General features: G+C 40.8%; 1 protein-coding gene and 1 long non-coding RNA gene across 3 annotated transcripts in view; one reads left to right on the forward strand and one right to left on the reverse strand.

The window, feature by feature from the left end:
• LRP2 (LDL receptor related protein 2) overlaps positions 1-19885 on the forward strand; it is a 173826-nt gene that overhangs the window by 144305 nt on the left and 9636 nt on the right. Inside the window, exons 65-74 of one of the 2 annotated variants that reach the window (XM_039495259.1) lie at positions 682-813; positions 2021-2164; positions 3007-3172; positions 8167-8295; positions 9683-9903; positions 10373-10552; positions 11613-11732; positions 16125-16215; positions 16780-16847; positions 16991-17111. In XM_039495259.1, the coding sequence (XP_039351193.1) occupies positions 682-813; positions 2021-2164; positions 3007-3172; positions 8167-8295; positions 9683-9903; positions 10373-10552; positions 11613-11732; positions 16125-16215; positions 16780-16847; positions 16991-17111 (1372 nt within the window). The remainder of the gene's footprint in view (positions 1-681; positions 814-2020; positions 2165-3006; positions 3173-8166; positions 8296-9682; positions 9904-10372; positions 10553-11612; positions 11733-16124; positions 16216-16779; positions 16848-16990; positions 17112-19885) is intronic. The other variant, XM_039495260.1, reaches the window with a different exon arrangement.
• On the reverse strand, positions 9816-19829 carry LOC120374874. Its single transcript, XR_005586304.1, has 4 exons — positions 19709-19829; positions 13673-13769; positions 11307-11398; positions 9816-10445 (listed from the first exon to the last, which is right to left on the reverse strand). It is a non-coding gene; the product is annotated as an uncharacterized LOC120374874 (long non-coding RNA).

The raw sequence follows: 19885 nt of genomic DNA on the forward strand, positions 1-19885 counted from the left end.
TCCTTTCCCAGAGAGGCAGAGACAGAGGCATGGGGCCCCTTTGTCTCCACCCACCAGAGCAGCAGCAAAAGCCCTTCCTCTGAGGAGGAGCAGAGGTCCCCCGGTATTTACACCAGGATTCGGGTGAGGTGGGCTGGGGCCACTCCACACTTTTCTACCTGCCACACACAGCTTCCTCTTTTGGGATGGAGCTGACAGTGAGTCCTGGTTGTTCACACTCTTCCGGCCACGCTGCCTGGTGGGGAATGTTGCCCAATGTGGTGCAGCAGCTCAGCTCAGTGGGACAGAGCCTCCTCCCCTGCCAGCCCCCGACCAGGTAATGTGCTGGGATGGAGCAGCAGCACTCTCCCAGGTCCCAGGCAGCTTCCAGCCACGCTGCCTGGGAGGGGACGCTGCCCGGTGTGGTGCAGCACAGCGGGACAGAGCCCCCCTCCGCCAGGTAACATGGGATGGGGAAGGGGCTGGATGGGGATAGTGCGGGGGCCCCAGGCTGGGGGTGGGATGGGGAGGAGTCATGAGGGGTGCTCTGTCATGAGGCCATGTGTCCCTCTTTGGTCGGTGCCCCCTTTGTGTTCCTCCCCACTAGTTGCCCCAAATCAGAATGTCGAAATTATAAATGTGACTAGTTCAGCTAAGGAAACAATTAAACCTGAGCTATTTTCTCTCTCCATTTGTGTTTAGATATCAATGAGTGTGAGATCTTTGGAACCTGCCCCCAGGACTGTAAGAATTCCAAAGGAAGTTACGAATGTTTCTGTGCTGATGGCTTTAGGTCTGTGGGTGATCAACAGGGAAATCAGTGTGCTGCCAATGGTATGTTTAACTGACAGCCTGACTGATTGCCACCTGTGAAAAGCAAGCTGACTGTAATAACTTTAATGAATGTAGGCTTCCCTGTTATAACTGGGGGGAAAAAAATCTTTTTGTGCAGCATTAGATTCTGTCTGGTTTACATACATCCTTGTAACCTTGTACATCTTTGTGCAGGAATGTAAATACTCCCTCTCTGCTTCCATTTGTAATAATTAAAATAATACCCACTTCTTGCAGGTATCTGACTTGATAAATACTCTAAAATATTTAGAGGGTGCCTGCCCTCCGCTCCCCTTCCTCCAGATTTCCTGAAAACAAAAGACTGTCTGTGTTGTGGTTATCAGCAAAAGGCAGCTGCCCATTAGCTCCTACCCCCAAAGGCTTTAGATTTTGTAACCTAAGTAATGTATTAGAAGAAGACAGTTGTATTAAAGTGGTGCAAATCAAAGACAGTTTGCTGACAGATCACCGTTTATTGTTCATGGACTGATGAACACAAACAGGAGGATTTATAACAGCTCATTTATAACTCCAATCATTAGTTCTGTCTCTTAGGTTAATGTCAGTGTGACAGTCATTGAGTAGGTAGATTCTGATTTGGTTCAGAAAATGAAAAACAAAGAGCTGGAGAAAACAGAAAGGAGGGCTGACAATGAAACAGTAATAATATATGGTGATTGAAGCGGGGTTATGCTCCATATAAAAAGATGCTCAGAGCTTTTAAAAGCTAAGTAATAAATGACGAAGTTGTGGTATATTGAGGCAAATAACATAGCCTTACAAAGAGGAAGCAAGGCACCCGTCCTGTTTGCAGTAAGAATTTTTAAAAGCTGAAAAGCCAAGGGGTGTGTAAGAAAACTTATTAAAAACATAGTTTTAAAAGTTTCCAGTCCAAGGGCCTGAACCTGCAAACACTTACTACTAGCCTTCATGCTTATTATGGTGAGGGAGTGCATTGACATCAACAGGACTAGTGATGGTAGTTAACACCAAGCCTAGCATTAAGCAACTGTAGGGCCAGTTTTACACACCCAAAAGGGTTGGGTAGTTCAGATGATTGTCCAAGTAAGTCTTTTTTCTATCATGTTCTTATCCAAACATAACCTCTAAACCTTTAATTTAGGTTTGATCATCGGTAATTTTCACCTGCTTCCCTTGTGAGAGTACTATTGAATTCAGAGAAGTAAAATCTGTTGTTGCTTTCCAGGTAACCCACCATTGTTACTCCTGCCAGACAATGTGCGTATTCGGAGATACAATATCTCATCACAGCAGTACTCTGACTACATTGATAACCAGGAGCACATCCAAGCTATAGACTACGACTGGGATCCTGAGGGGATAGGCCTGAGTGAGTATATTTGAAGCTTTCATACTTAACTATGCATTATTTATTTCAGAACTAGTGTTAGTTTTGAAGGTTAATTTTCAAACTAGATTAGTTAACAGTCCTGGTGGAGTGGATGTGTCCTTCAGCTATACGCCTCCCTCATACCTATCCTCTCACACCCTGTCAGTTCTTTCACTACATCTAGTCAGTGAGTTTTGTTTTGTTCTGTTATCTCTTTCTTTCCCTTTCATTTCTTACCCAAGGACATTGTGACTTTTATGACAGGGTCATGGCTGGCCCTTACTGTGTGTGCAAGCGTAGAAGGGTGCAAGAAGCCCCTCACCCTGGCACCTCCAACTTCAGGGCTGTCCACAGCTAGTTCCTGCACTCTTCTAACCTCAGCAGGGCTTCAGGACTGCAGTAGTTTGCACTCATGTGTCTCTCCTCCACCACTCATCCCTAGGTGAATCCTTATGTTCTGTCATATGCCACCCTACCACTGAACTCACCCTCTGCCATGTGTAGCCCCTGTATGGGCTCACAAGATCCTGCCTGTCCTAGTCAATGAAATAGACATCAGAAGTAAGGCACTGACTCTTGCAAAATGTGGCATGGGATCTTTAATGACTTCAGCTGTACGTCTTATCCAGTGTCTATTTTAGACTGATGATTTTAGAATTAGTGCAAATTTTCCTATATTTTGCATTTTCATTGAGTGCTAACATGAGATTCTCACACAAATAGAAATATGTTAAATTGGTATCTCATATACCATAGTTATCTCAGTAGGGGTAGGATCTTCCAAAAATGAGTAAACATTTCAAATGACTTCACAATGAAAATGATCTTTGAATTTTTTGTAGGTATTGTATATTACAGCATTTTGGGACATGGCTCTGAGTTTGGATCCATCAAACGTGCTTATCTCCCCACATTTGATGGCAGTGGAAACAATCCTGTGAAGGAAGTTGACTTGAATCTGAAATACATAGTTAATCCTGATGGTCTAGCTGTGGACTGGGTTGGGAGGTGAGTAAACAGAAAAGTTAGGAATGATACACACCTGAAAATGGTAAGAGTCTGAGATATTGATCACCTGTTAGACATATGTCTCAATCTAACACCTGTTGCTGATTGCATCATATGTTCTAGCTAGCTGCCTGGGCACTGCACCGACTCCCCAACTGGCAGATCAGTCATGCCTCATTAGGATTATGGTGCACGGGCCACTATGTTGGCTGGACATTCTCCCTGGCATTAAATTAAGAACTTGTGAAAGAACTTGCCCTGTGGCCTCTGCAGAGGAAGGAGGCTCTCAACCCTCTTTCTGTCTGTCTGTCTTCTATTTGTCTAGGCTCTTACCTGGTTCTATCACCATAGTGTCTGAGTGCCATCCAAAACAGAACAAAGGCAAGAGTTGAACATAGACTAGAATTATCAGAGGGTACTAGAATGTTAAGTGTGTGTGAAAGCGTTTCCTTTTCTTCCTTCAGCTGTTGGGCTAGAGAATTTAGTTTTTCACTTAACCCTGAAGGTGATGAGGTCTGCAGTCATTGTTGCTCCTCTGGAAGAGAATTCCTTGGCCTTGCACCAGTTGTGGAGGAAGCTTGACCCCGCTGCTGTTATGAGATTAACGGCTGAAGCTGACCTTTTTGTTGTTCCTGTGGGATGGAACTACTGAAGGAGGCTGTGGTCCTGAGTAGGAGGTGGTGTTTTAGGTAGTTTGATCTAACGCCATGGAGTGTAGGCAGAAATCTTAAAATGTACCCAGTGTTCTGCGAGGAGCTAATATCGTGAGTGGGACACGATGTGCTCACAGTAGCAAGATTCATTTTTGAGATGGGCTGCTGCATATTGGACCAGCTGAAGTGTTTAAAGGCTGGTGCAATCATTCCAAGTACGGGGAGGTGCCCTTTGCCAACCTGGGTGTGACAAAAGTCACAGTGACCAGGTCAGTAAGGGACACAGCCTCTTGCTATCTACAAAGAGAATAAAACATTTTTGGCAGCACTAGCTATTTCAGCATCTAGAAACAGTGAGAAGTCTGAAAGCAACGCCCAGCCAATGAAACAGCTTGACTGAAGACAGACTCCCTTAATGGTGGGAGATAGCACGGCAGTGATTATTTCTGTAAAATGTTTCCCTCTCCCCTCTGGCATCACCTCCACCTTGCTTAGTTTTAGCATCAGTCAGCTGCCTTTCATCTGCTGGCTGATCTCACCCAGGCACTGAGATAGTTGAGTATCAGTCGTGCAAGTGAGTGAAATTATTGTGCTGAGCTATTCATCTGAGTAGTGTGGACATTTGACTGTTAAGTTTCATAGTTTTTCCCTAGTGGTTCAGTCAAGATGTGGTGATAGAAGCACAACATAGTGAGCAGTCTGGTAAATTGAGGAAGAATTTCTCATAACAGCTCTGATGGCCTGAGAGAAAGGAACTTGGCCATCTCACTGCTTTCCCATTATGGGCAGTGGAAGGTCATCCATCAGCATGACTAATGTTGTTTCTAATTGCACGTGCTAGCCTGGCATCTGACTGGGGGAGACCTGGATATTGGTAGTGGATGGGCATAGTTGGAGACAGCCCTTTTTAGCTTGTTGGGTCTGAGTTACCAGTGTTGAGTCAGACTTCCTGTAGTTCTTCAGAGCCTCTTGTGTGAATGACTGATGATTTTAGAATTAGTGCAAGGTGAAAGGAGACAGATGTTTCCAGTCATGAGCTTGATGGGTGGCTCCTGTTGCTCTGCCTCCTGGATTGGGTAATATGCTCTGTGAAATAGGTTGGCAGTTCCTCATCGCATGTTGTGTTGTTTACCAGGGCAGGGTGACACAATCTGGTTGGACGACGTGATTTTACTACCCTGAAAAATTCTGTTGGTTCAGACTCAATGGCTGAGGGGAAAAATTATCTCTTTTCTTCCACCACGGCTGTGTGATAGCATTGGAGAAAACTTCTGTGTTGAAAGCCTTAGATTTACACTGTAAGCCTTCACGTTCTCTTACTGTCTGCTTTACCCATGGCAGATCAACCCGAGAACCAAGGTTATCTCTGAGGTCAGTAGGGGCTGGCTGCATTTATGTATCAGTATCTCCACAGTTGTGAGCAGGTGCAAACAACATACTGGTAAACACACCAGCAGCCTGTCTATCCTGGCACTGGATCTGTATTAGTACTAGAGCAATGGTGAGAGATTTAAATAAAAACCCACTCAGTGTATACTTAAGGTATTTCTACATGCAATGGGAGGTGTGACTGCAGTTTAGGCATGTATACCCATGGTAGCTTTTATCTAGCTAGCCTGGCTAAAAACAGCACTGGAGATGTGGCAGGACAGACTGTGGTGTGGGCTGCACAAGCCTGTCTGGAACCCTGGATAAGTACCCGCCTTGCTAGTCCGTGCTGATACAGCACATCCTCACTACTGTTTTTAGCTGCGTTAGCTAGATTAAAGTTTGTGTGAGTGTGCCTACCTGAGCTGTACTCACACTTCAGACTGCAGTGCAGACATACCCACAGGATCTATACACTGAGATGGGGGTCACGTCTTTGTGCCTCTGTTTCCTCATCTGTGAAATAGGAATAGGGCTGTCAAGCGATTAAAAAAATTAATCACAATTAATCACATTGTTAAAGAATTATAGAATACAATTTATTTAAATATTTTTGGGTGTTTTTGACATTTTCAAATATATTGATTTCAATTGCCACACAGAATACAAAGTGTACAGTGCTCACTTTATATTATTATTATTTTTATTACAAATATTTGCATAGTATATTTCAATTCACCTAATACAAATAATGTTGTGCAATCTCTTTATCATGAAAGTTGAACTTACAGATGTAGAATTATGTAAAAAAACCTGCACTCAAAAATAAAAGCCTACAAGTCCACTCAGTCCTACTTCTTCTTCAGCCAATCGCTCAGACAAACAAGTTTGTTTACATTTGCAGGAGATAATGCTGCCTGCTTCTTGTTTACAATGTCACCTGAAAGTGAAAACAGGTGTTTGCATGGCACTGTTGTAGCCGGCGTGGCAAGATATTTACATGCCAGATGTGCTAAAGATTTCAACCACCATTCCAGAGGACGTGTCCATGCTGATGACAGGTTCTGCTCGATAATGATCCAAAGCAGTGCAGACCAATGCAAATTCATTTTCATCATCTGAGTCAGATGCCACCAGCAGAAGGTTGATTTTCTTTTTTGGTGGTTCAGGTTCTATAGTTTCTACATTGTAGTGTTGCTCTTTTAAAACTTCTGAAAGCATGCTCCATACCTCAACCCTCTCAAATTTTGGAAGGCACTTCAGATTCTTAACCCTTGGGTTGAGTGCTGTAGCTATCTTTAGAAATCTCACATTGGTACCTTCTTTGCATTTTGTGATATCTGCAGTGAAAGTGTTCTTAAAATGAACATGTGCTGGGTTAGGGTTATAGAGACTGCTATAACATGACATATATGACAGAATGCGGGTAAAACACAGAGCAGGAGACATATAATTCTCCCCCAAGGAGTTCAATCACAAATTTAATTAACGCATTATTCTTTTAACGAGCATCATCAGCATGGAAGCATGTCCTCTGGAATGGTGGCCGAAGCAGGAAGGGGCATCCGAATGTTTAGCATATCTGGCACGTAAATACCTTGCAGTGCCGGCTACAAAAGTGCCTGTTCCTCACTTTTAGGTGACATTGTAAATAAGAAGTGGACAGCATTATATCCTGTAAACGTAAACAAACTTGTTTGTCTTAGCAATTGGCTGAACAAGAAGTAGGACTGATTGGACTTATAGGCTCTAAAGTTTTATGTTGTTTTGTTTTTTTGAGTGCACTCATGTAACAAAAAAAAATCTACATTTTTAATTACATTTTCACGATAAAGAGATTGCACTACAGTACTTGTATGAGGTGAATTGAAAAATACTATTTCTTTTGTTTACTATTTTTACAGTGCAAATATTTTAATAAAAATAGTAACATAAAGTGAGCACTGAACATTTTGTATTCTGTGTTGTAATTGAAATCAATATATTTGAAAATGTAGAAAAACATCAAAAAATATTTAATACATTTCAATTGGTAATCTTTTGTTTAACAGTGTGATTAATCGCAATTAATTTTTTTGAGTTAATCGCGTGAGTTAACTACGATTAATTGACAGCCCTAAGGAATGACAATACTTCCATACACTCACAAGGTGGTGATGAGTCTACATTGGTTCAGAGAGAAGGCATGGTACAAGTGCTAAATATTATTTTGTTTAATAAGTGATCTTCTTTGAGACAGCTAAGAAGATTAACAAAGGTATTACAGTAAAGAGTAGCTAAATCCAAGGAAGAGCAAACACTGCTCTGCACATAGGATCAGAAAATTTGTATATCAGGTACGATACTTAAAAATTCATAACAACCCTTGTTTCTGAAAATGTTTTTGTTAAAAGACAAAAATATAAAGTGGAGCTGTGGCCCCATCAACCCAAACAGATGCACTCACAAGATTAATTCAAATGTAAATTAATTTTCAGTTTTAATGAATCAGCTTTCTGTTCCCAGAAGACTATGGCATCTGTGAAGATGCTCATTAGTTACCTGCAGTGCCTAAAAGTAACAATAAAACCTCACAGTAGGACTTTTATCAAGATTATTTGACAGGAAACAAGGCCAGCTGCAGAAACTTCTGCACAAAGAGAAACCTAGTTAACCTTGTAGGTAAGGGCCGCTGAATTCTGCAACAAGCTGCATCTAAATTCAACAGTGAGGTTTCTGTGGCACTGTGGTGAGGCATATTGGCAGTTCTACCATTCAACCAGTGCAGTATTCCTGTATTAGTTATATTGGTATTAAATAAATGTGATTTTACAGGGTCCCAATGTTTTTTAAAGTGTCAGGTTTTTTTTCATTTGAATACTGAGTACTGTAAAAAACAACAACAAGAAACATATTAAAAGAGAGGCAGATTTTCTCAGCCCTATCCCCAGATATAACATCTTAACCTTTTACAGCATTTTGTGTTTAATTCAGGCATCTTTACTGGACTGATGCTGGGACAAATCGAATAGAGGTAGCAAAGCTAGATGGACGGTACAGGAAGTGGCTTATTTCCTCTCTACTGGATCAACCAGCAGCTATTGTTGTGAATCCCAAGCTTGGGTAAGCATTTCAGGGCCTCAAGGAGTTCTGGGAAATAGCACGCAGCAAGCAAGACAACAATAGAACACAACAATAATCTATAGGAGAGCTCAGTTACTGAAAAGACTAAGGCTACGTGTTGCTGTTGATGTCCATACAAATTTCTGTCCATGTCCTGATTGCAGGGAATTTTTAAATAAGGGAATGCATTTCAGGGCCAGATTTCAGGAGGGGTCTGGTTTGGTGTTACAACAGGGGCTCAGAGATCAAACTGTCGTGTCTCAAACTGCAGAGCCTCAACATGTGACACTGACTCCTTAACATACCTATTAAAGATGTCTTTCCTATAACTCCTCCTGCCTATCATATTATCATTACTCAAGAAACAGGAAAAGCTGTGGGGATGTCTTTCCATTTATTCAGACTACAAGAACCAAAGAAACATCATCATTTTCCATTTTTTATTATTTGTTTTGCCTAACCAGTCCCCATTTTGTATTCAGCATCACACAAGACACATAAATAATGGCTGATCCAGCAAAGCACAATTCCTCCCCAGCTCTTCTCTTCCTCTGTGGGAGAGGGAGTAAGTTCCTTCTACCCTTTTTGGGTGTAGCTTACTTCTTTTGTGTGTGACCAGCTCTGCTGGCGGGCTGGATGGTGGAGCCTTATCTCCATCCACTCCTCATTCCTTCCCATCCCTTCCATAACCCCTTGCTCACAGGGAATAGCATCAGGCACTCAGCCCCTTCTGTGGCCAGAGCGGTAATCTGGGCAACCCTAACATGGATGCACAGAGGTGGAGGGAGTCATTCTCCCCTGCTCAGCTGCACTGTGGGAAAGTTGTGTCTAGCCCATGGGTTGTCCCCTTAAAGTCAATGTATGAGTAAGGACTGCAGCATGCTTGCTTGCCACTCTGCACTGCTTATCTTTGTTTTAATTTTCACTAGGTATTAAATGGGAAACGGTATAAATACAGTGGCATATTTAACATCTCTGGATGATATGTATCATAGGTCAAACACAGCTGGAGAAAATTGGGGTAGATCCATTGAAGCCAAAGACCTGTGTTGAGTTACATGAACTGAGGATAGCACCCAAAGGAAACTGCTGAAAGCCCTTTTTCCTGAATGACCCCGTTAGAATTGCCTCTGCAACTGCCCCCTCTCCACCTGAGTGCCAAGATGCAGAAACTCTCCTATAACGTTTATTTTCCATGTTATTCATTCATAAGAATTTGCTCATCTGTTGAGTTCTGTGTGTGATTTTCCCAATCCCAGTCTGCAGATCAGGAGTTACACAACAGTCTCTTTGATGAGTCCTAGACTTAGTTATTGGATGATGCCAAAGAAAACAATCCCAACCACCGAATTCTAAGTCATTTTAAATTCTAGTTATATTCTTATAGGCTTATGTATTGGACTGACTGGGGGAGGCAGCCAAAGATTGAATGTGCCTGGATGGATGGACAGCAAAGGCGAACGCTGGTTTCTGAAGACCTTGGCTGGCCCACAGGCCTTTCTGTTGATTATCTCAACAATGACAGGCTGTACTGGACTGATTCTAAAGAAAATATTATTGAATCCATGAGACCTGATGGAACAGACAGAACCACTGTATTACATGGAGGTAGGAAATTTACATGAATGTTGTATATATTTCTGGTCTAAAAAATTAATGTGAACGTGTAGGGCCAGATTTTCAAGTACTCAGATCTCACAACTGGGGCCAGATTTTCCAAAACACTCAGCTCCCAATTAGGTACCTTATTAAGAAACAGACTTGGTAGCATTTTGCATTCACTTTGCATGCGTGTAAATGACTACGCAAGGTGGTTGAGAATTAGGTCCACTGCGATTAACTTGCATGAGCAAAACAGACAGAATGTGGCACAAACTGGATTGGTTATTGCTGTTTTACATGTGTTATCAATTTGCAGGTAAAGTGGCCTGTTCTTTTCAGTCATGCGATGACATTTCCATCAATACTAATGCAAGTGGTTAATGAATAATATACTTGATTCAAGGAGAAGAATAGTTCGCTCATCAATACTGCTAGGGATTCTTTGCTAACTGATGATTTTTTTTGTTCCTTTGAGAAGTCAGCAGTCCGTATAGCCTTGATGTCTTTGAAGGCCATTTATATTGGATTTCTAAGGAAAGAGGTGAAGTCTGGAAGAAAGATAAATTTGGAAATGGAGAAAAGGTTAAAATGCTGACTGTAAACCCTTGGCTCACTCAAGTGCGTATCTATCATCAGCATAGATACAATCAGTCAGGTAATCACCACTCTTGGATGTTCTCTTCCCTGTTATCTGGAAACTGCTATCCCAAATGAATAACAATGCCTTCAAAAAGCTTAGTAATAGCCTGGGAAATGGCAGATTTCTAAGCTCATGAAGTACGTATTTTTGAAAGCATAAAGATGGAACTGGGATTGATAAGTATATTAAATATATATATAGAGAGAGGGGGGGAACATATAAAATAAAGCAGGGTTTAAACACAGAAATACAGTACATTTCTCTTTTGCAGTCATTTAGCACAAAATTATGGCTGAGTCCATTTTCCCCTTCCTACAGCTTCTACACAGGAGGCAACAATAATTGATATTTGCACTCCAAAAGCACAAAGTGCAGGCCACTCATTATTGCCTCCCGTATAGACCACCTCTATCTTAACTCTCCTGCAATGGCAAGTAAAGGCAGGGCTTCCCCGGAGAAGTTCATACTACTCTAGCATGCTCTTCCTAGAAGGCTTTGTCTGCACTATGGTGGGGTGTGGTGTCCATGTAGCCACATGCCACAGTGAAAAGCAAGGTGTGTCCACGTTGCGGTGTGTAGCTACATGTGAAAGACTCCACCAGCAGAGAGAGTGGCAAGGAAAGGCTCCAGCAATGGGGAGCTGGCAGAGTGTTTTCTTACTGCCTCTCCTGTGCCAGAGCCTTTCCCCGCTGCTGGAGTCTTTCACTGTAGCAGGGAAGGGCTCCAGCAACAGGGAGCTGGTGGAAATAAGCAGGCAATGTAGCTGTACCTTGAGTAGGCATGCTTCGTGGTGCTCAGACAATGGAGATGTTCTGTTTCTTCACCTCCTTGTGCACTTGGTTCGAAAGCTATAATTGAGCCCTTGTAATGAATGTAAAAGAAGATGATTTTAATATAAAATACAATATTTATAAGCCATCTTGGTTGTTTTACATGTAGAAAAAGCACTTGTTTTAGAATGTTACTGTAATAATCATGAGCTACATTGGTGACAGGTGGAAAACCCCCCTGTTTATGTCTCAGAAATGCTGCTAGAATGCTTCTCCAGTTAACCTTTGTTATATCTGCATTTCAGTGCCTAATCCTTGTAAAGATGTCTGCAGCCATCTCTGCTTACTGAGACCAGGGGGATACACTTGCTCTTGTCCACAAGGGGCTCGTTTTATAGAAGGCAGCTCCACAGAGTGTGATGCAGGTAGAGTGAATTGTCCAACTGCAAATGGAACCACTGACTGAGTAGTATTTTCCTTTAATATGTCATTCTGATTTGGAGGGGGAATGTATATAGCTTGTCCATGATTGATGAAGCATTCTTGAATTAGAAATACAAACTGGGAGGAGGGTTCTTCAGTGGTTAAAGCAGGAGCCCTGAAGCCAGAACATGTGAATTATATTGCCAGTTATACCACTGATCTGCTGTTACCTTGGACAGGTCACTTAACTTCTTTGTACCTCAGTTTCTTCATTTGTAAAATAGACATGATAACATCAACTCTATAAAATTTGCCAGGTTTCAGGTCCAGCTGTGAAACAGGCCATTGTTCATAAAAACCGTTCACAAGGGTACAGCTGTCTCCAGAGACCCCTGGCGATTTGTTTCTAATGAGTTGAACCAGAACTGCAGACCTGTACACCCTTGACCTTTGGGGAAGTTAGGTTCCAAATGTGGATTCAAACTTTGTAGCCTAGGTTAGGTCCTGGGTACATTACAGCTATAGCCAGGGGACCAAGTTACAACATGGATACATATAGAGTGTAACCTAACCCACAGAGGTGGTAGGAAATTTTCCAGTGGAACATTCTTTGTAGGAAAATGCTAACTTGTTGAAAGCAAAATGGTTCACAGAAACGTTTCAGTTTTGGAAAAAATTTGTTTTATGGAGGGGAAAAACAGAACAGAGCCTTCTGATAAGGTCTAAACATTGTCTTTTGGCCTTTTTCTGAATAGAACAGTTTGATTTCCTGTTTCGAAATGGCTTTTTTGTTTCAATTAAAAAAAATTATATAATATTGTATAATCTTTTTAAAGATCAAAATTGGAAGAAAACATTTCAATTTTATCAAAACATTTCAATCAACCCAAAACAAATCTTTTTTAAAAAATTTCATTCTGTGGGTAACTGGAATGTTTTGTTTCATTCTGTTTTGGAATGGAACAAATTTGAATCATGGAATTTTGCATGAAGCAGAAAATCCAGTTCCCACCCAGCTCTACAAACACTCCATAACTGGGCTTAAAAGCCTTGATCAATCCAGGATTTTGACCTGACTAACAGATATGATTGGCATCAGCTGCTCTACAAGTTTAAGCCATGAGCAACCAGATTCTTTTATTCTGTTATAAACCATTTGTGTGTATACATTAGTGCATATACATTAGTGTAAATGGAACCTTAGAAACATAGGAAAATGAAGCAGTGTTTGACAAAATGCAGATTATGTTTACAGTTATGTACATTTTTCTTTTGGGTGATCAGTAAACATTTTTGTACAATACAGATGAGAGAAGGCACAAAGCTCAAAATACATCCAGAGATCATTTACAAGTAATTGGCTTATCATGCAAACCTTTTAAATATAAGCATGCAGTGCTAAATTGTAGAATTGCACCAGACCACACAGTGCTATTAGGAGCACCTGGGAAGCACACTTGCTGTGCCTTCCTTGAGCACCCACCCAAAGCGGTAGAGAGGGGTATGGGGTCCATGAGCATGCTCCCACCTCTCTCCACCCTCAATAGATAAGATGGGGGCAATACACAGGAAAAGTCCTTGCACTTTGTGAATGTGAGGGCTGCCATTTTACTTAGCTGTTAACCGAAGTTCCAGGTGTTCTCTTCTTTGTGCACCCAGGGAGTCTGGGTTCTGGCTTAGTTTGGTTGATAGCACCTCATCACAACAAAAAGTACAAAAGATGAGCCAAACATATCCTAATCTTATTTGCACCTGGATGGGCAATAACTATAACAAAGTGGTCCTTGTGACACTAAATCTAGGCTACTTCTCTACAGTTAATCCATCTGCAGGATTAAGAATGAACATTGGTAAGGCTAAGGCTATGATGGCAGAGGGAGGAGGACCCACCATGAAGGATATTATAGATAGAGAACTTACAAGAGTGAAAGAATTTAAATACCTAGGTCAATGATTGCTGGCAATGGCATCCTCCTGAGTCATGCCCAGCATTGTACCAAAGCTGCTTCCTGCAAATGGTGGGAGCTGACACCAGTTACCTGTGAAAAAAAGATGCTAATAAGGTTAAAAGATAGAATGCATTGTAATTTGATCCATCCCTATGTATGGAACGGAGACTTGGCCAGCCACGAGAAAAGAAATCAGTATGCTCTGCTCTATGGAAATGAAGATGTTAAAATGGTCATATGGCTGGATGCTCTGTGATAGGCAGGTAAATGAGATTGAGAAGGTCCTAATGAGAGTTGCCCTAATTGAAGACAAGTTGAGGGAGCTAGTCTATGTTGGTATGGACATGCCCAGCAGAGACCCAAGAGTTACACTGATAAACCCTTGCAGTGATCGTGGACAGAAGATGATGAAAGGGGAGGCCAAAGACCCAGTTCATGGACTGGATATCAGTGGAGCTTAAAGAGACCAATTTGCCTAATATCCAGCTGTACAGTCATGAGTTTTGGAAGAAGGCTATAAAAGTTGCCAACCTCAAATAGGGAAGTGGCAAGATAGAAGAAGAGTTATCTGTCTGCTGTGAATTACATTAGTCTTTTTTCAGGTCAGCGACAGACAGTTTGACAAGCTATTCCACAAAGATAGTGCCACCTTTGATTTACATTTACTCAATACTCTGTGGTACTTTGACTTATTATTATCACAAGATACTATTTAAGCATTAAATATTGGATCATCTCCAGGCAGGCCAAGGAGATATTTCAGTTTACCACTGCATCTCATTTGTATCTAGCACAAGTTTGTTTTGAACTTTGAAGCAACAACCTTGCAAATTGCTTTAGCTACATTTTATGACAGTGATTTGCTGTTTATTGCTCATAGCGCCTGTATTTGTTACCCTTAATTAAACTGCTTTAAATAATCTGGCCAGAGATGAAGAAAAACAGGTCAAGAGTTTGTTTTGGAAAAAAATAATTGTACAACAAAAGGTATTTTACAATATTGGGCCCAGTGACTCAATTTTCTGTTCCTGTTTGGAACTTTGCTCTAAGCTTTTATGTGATACCTAACTACACAGTGGGGCTTAACCATTTAGTTGTCATATAGTTTTGTTTGTTTTTTATCATTTCCCCAAATTAAGGCCTCTAGTTGGAAGCAGAGACCTTAGCCCCAAATCTAGGATCCCTATATAAGCTAAATTACCATTGACACGAATAGGAGTTTTGCTCGAGTAAAGGTTTCAGGAATGGACTACTTCTGACTGAAAAGTAGGTAAATTGTACTACATAAAAACTGTTATGGCTCATCTAGTGTATCTAGGTTGTAAGTGTAAGGAAGAGAGAGCCAAAATGCATCTTTCATTTATAGACTATAAAAGCATAGAGGATTCAGACCTTTCCCATAATATTTGTACCATGCTTTTTAGTGTGTAGATGTCCCGAAATCTGAATTAAGGCCAGTAAAATTATACTCTCTTTTTGAAGATCTTCATTAGGTTCCATATCAAAACATCAGAAAAATCTCTGTGGGTTTCTCTTAAAAAATGTACCAATCCAATATTGGATGTGTCTCTAGTCTCTAGTCCAAGTCAGACAATGTTGCAGCCTCAGGAGGTACCCGAAGAGTGACCTGAAACAGTAGCATGACATTTAATGGGCTCCAATGCTGAATAGTGTGGAGCTTGAGCTGCTTTGTGCTGACAGAGCACAATGTAAATAATAAATGGAGACTCCTCGGATTTGGGATTTCTCCGTCTTTGTCATTGTCCTACTTGGGGCACATCAGAGGTTCTTTCCTCCTGTTTAAAAGCAGGTTTCCATCCACTATTGCCCTCATTCTCTCAAAAAATAAATGCATCATTTCTGGACAAATCACTTAATGCCCATCCCTATGGGACTGAATCTCCCAGCTGGCTTGAAGAGGAGTTTGGGACAGATGAGGAGGTAGGATAATATTGCATTCTGAATTTTGAGCCCTGCAGGCAGGGAACAGGAGATTTGCTTGACCTGACTTTGCTGTGTCCATAATTTTCCAGTACTAGAAGCAGACGCTGCAGTGTCCAGCAATTTTCATTTACATGTCTTCATTGTATATGCTAGAGAAAATGTTGAAACCTGCACCCTTCATGATGCTACTGAACCATTTTTACTGAACAACCTCGTATTATGCAAGAATAGAAGTTTTACCTGGATTAAAAATTGTATTTTAGCAGGACAATAAATATAGTAACAACCTATGTCCCTGGCATTAAGAGCAATGTTTTAAAAAACCTGCATCTGAATTTGAATTTGCAAATGTCAGCACATACTCAGTTTGGGTGATTGCATACACAAAATTACAAGCCTGGTTGAAATTTGGCCCTAAAAGTAAACTAAAAAAATGGCATGGTAGCATATGCTTTGCTGAGTATGGCTTATTAACACATGCATGGCTTTCCATTTCTGCAGCCATTGAATCCCCTCCAACAATGCCACCAGCATGTAGGTGTATGTATGGAGGAACATGCTATATTGATGAAAATGATCTTCCCAAATGCAAGTAAGTCACTGTTGTAGTGGTCGTAGGTCAGAGTTTCCTGGTTTAGCATCACACTAGGGTTCAGTTCTTCAAAATGTAGTTACAATGATGCATTAACAGAAGATCTAACACACTGATAATAGCATATTTGTAGCAATGGTTGGAAAAATGCACATGACCATAAACCATTAGCAAATAAGTAGTTTGAAACTAAAAGGTTTGGAAAGGGGAAAAAAAAGCAAACCATAAAGATTTCTCTAGTGCAAGCTACAAAATAAAGACAAATTTGGTGAGGGGGGAAAGACCTGTAAATGCACAGAGGTATGAGCCAGTAGGTGCCGCCAATGCTCCACGGAAACCAAATCTCCACTTTAATTACTCTAGTTTCTGACTCAGCATTACCTGTATGGCTATTTCTAAGCAGATAACAGGCATATTATTTTTACAGTCAGTGAAACGTGTAATTACTAAGAAGTGAGTTGAACTCTACTGCCTGTAGGTAAACATTACAAAATATAATAATAAAGCGTACCCACGAGACTTAATAAAAGACAGATGGTTAAACTATCTCCCTTATATTCACAGGTGTTCTTATGGCTACACGGGAAATTATTGTGAAATAGGATTGTCAAAGGGAGTGCCTCCTGGAACAAGTAAGCTTCAAGTATATATTAAACTTGGTAACTGAGCTAAGTCACATGTCAGGTTAAGGTCAACCTTATACTTCTGACAGGGCTCTTTTTAACTTTTGAGGTATGCTTATTTTAATATTTACTTGCTCTTCTATCTCTGGTAGCAGCAGTAGCAGTGTTGCTGATAGTCATTCTAATCATAATAATTGGAGCATTGGCAGTTGGAGGGTTCTTTAACTACAGACGGACAGGCTCCCTCTTGCCAGCACTTCCCAAACTACCAAGGTACGTTTCACAAGACAGGTTGTTGATTACATTTGTAGATCAGATGTTTACATTTGTGACTGAATGTTTCTTAAGGACATGATATGTCTACTATATACTAGTTCTACAGCAGAGGTTCTCAAAGTTTTGTACTGTTGACCCCTTTCACGCAGCAAGCCTCTGAGTGTGATCCCCCCCCTTAAAAATTAAAGACACTTGTTAAGATATTTAACACCATTATAAATGCTGGAGGCAAAGCGGGGCTGGGGATGGGAGGGAGGCTGACCGCTCACGACCCCCAGTTTGAGAACCCCTGTTCTACAGACACGAGGGAAGCGTAGGGTTAAAGCAATTCCTAAAGATTTCTGCTTCCAGTTAATAACAAAGCTGGTCATATCTGACAACAAAGATTACCATATTGTCACACTATTCTGGGCACCAATCAGTTTTCACATAAATAAATACAATATGCTTTTTAACTGGATATTAGACTGGGTATTCAGTTCAGAGGGATGGCTAAATATGTTTATTTTAATTACTTTTTCAAAGGTTGTAAGACTACAACTCAGACAAGTTAGATACAGGAACTCTTTAACCATTAGAAGGCTGAGCTCTTCTATAATGTTGTACTCACCTGCAAGGGATGCTAGGCCAAATACCCACGTTTCATGTTTATGTGAGGCAGGAGACCTCTGTCAGATCACTGGCCACCTGAGAAGCACGGCAATCCAGTGGAACTCAACTTCAGGAATTATCATTTTTTTAAAAAGTTTGACATTTTAAAGTGAAAAAAGGGAGATGAATACAATACTTCTAAAAAGAAGGGACTCAGAGCACAAGCAGGTTTTAAAACATTTCTTTGAAAATATCTATTTTATTTAAAATATTTACTCTTTTTTCCTTTCAAACTTAAAATTGGTTCTTGAAGTACATGGGTGAGAAATGACACTTTCAGCTGCAGATCAAACGCGTGTGTGTGCAAATTTGTGGGTGGGTGGCTGGGTGCTAGTCTACACAGACAGTGTTTGAACCAATGTTCCAAACCATTATAATTAAGTCAGTGAAACTTGTAAAGTGGACCCGGACCTAGTTATACTCATAAAAAAGTGTTTGTCTTGGTATGCCAAAACAAGCAACCCCCATCTACACACTTCTATATCTTTATAACTGCATCCACACTAGTGATTACACTAACGTCATTATATTAGTTTCTGATCTGATACAGCTAAATGGGTGCAAAAACTGTTGTAGACCAGCCCTGAGAGCAAGTGTTAGAGTTCGAACTGTTGGTTGCTGACAGTAATATTCTGTTTCGGCGTTGTTTCATGGAAATGGTCATTGCATCACCAGATACTGAGTAAGTGAAAGTTTTAAAACACTTACCTGCCTTTTACTATTGTCAATTTCCATGAAAATGGGGTCCACTGAAATAGAGTTCTAAATCTTAGTCCTCTAACTACTGGTTCTCATTTTAAAATCTTTCTCAATGAGTATGGCCTAGCGCTAAAGTCTGTCATTGTTCAACTCCTCCTAATAGGCTCTCCCTGTGTAATGCGCTGGCTCAGTGCATGTGGTCATGTCTTCTCTTGGTGGTTCCAGCAGCTATAAAAGCCTGCTACAGACATCTAAAGGAATTCTCTGTTAGCTCAACACATAGAGCTTGTCTTCACTGTAAAGTGTATTTGAATTATAACTTGAGTGTTGCTCCCAAATTATCCAGTCCACACACAAAAATCCTTATTTGGAGTATGGTGGTGCTTTTAACTTGAAATGACTGGCCCATCAGAGGTTATAGTCTAAAGCTCAAAGTAGCACAATTATCAGCTGTTAACACAACCACTCTGCAACATGGACATAGGCTGGCTCCACCTGAGTGCTACTAGTCCTCCAATACCTTCCCACGGTCCCCTTGAAAGGACAGACAAGCTATCCCACAGTTCATTGGGAAGGAATTCACAGAGCAGCTCAACTTACTTACATGCAAAGAATCATGTGATGTGCCCCCAGAAGTCTTATTGCCACACGAGTGAGGTCAGTGCCAGTGTGGACTGAGCAACTTTAATGTTATTTAGCAGTGTGGGTACTTTCACTCAAGCTAGGTTAACTCGAGAGAAGTAACTTGAGTGTAGATAACCTCAGTTAACTCTATAGTGAAGGCCTCTCTTTTAGTTGCTAAAGGTCCTGTTTTTGACCACTGCTGATATCTTCATGTGTAAGGCCACAGTTCATATTACTTAGAACTGATACTCTTCCTCTCGCCCAATTTCTAACATTGCTCATACAATTGCAAGCCTAAATTGCACCTGCAGTTATCACAATTTCATGTGCAAATTGGGCATTTACATGAAAATATCCATGGGGAACCTAAATGATTATTTGTATACATAGACAACTAATGTATACAGACAATTCCTGAAATTTTATCCTCCAGTTAGATATACAATTGTAATGACATTTTTGTGTATGCTTTGGGCTTTGGCCCTGTGGAAAACTGGCCCTAAGGTTTTAATAAGAATTATGCTATTGAATAGTAAAATATTTTAAAAAGACAATGGAGTTATGAATTTGTCAGGAAAACAAAATTGAAAATAAGATTAACCAAATTGTAGTCAGCATACCTTTTCTTTTTTAATGACTCAATATATCTTACATATAACCAAACCCTGAGGTTCTTACTCCTTATTCGGCCAGAACTGCCATTGTATTCAATGAGAGGTTCGCTGAAGTGAAGAGTAAGTAAGGCTCCTGGAGTTGGCCTATAGAGAGAATGTTTCAAGTTTCCTAGCAACAGTCAC

The sequence above is a fragment of the Mauremys reevesii genome, linkage group 11, assembly GCF_016161935.1.
Source record: "Mauremys reevesii isolate NIE-2019 linkage group 11, ASM1616193v1, whole genome shotgun sequence".
In the NCBI taxonomy this organism is placed as follows: Eukaryota; Metazoa; Chordata; order Testudines; family Geoemydidae; genus Mauremys; species Mauremys reevesii.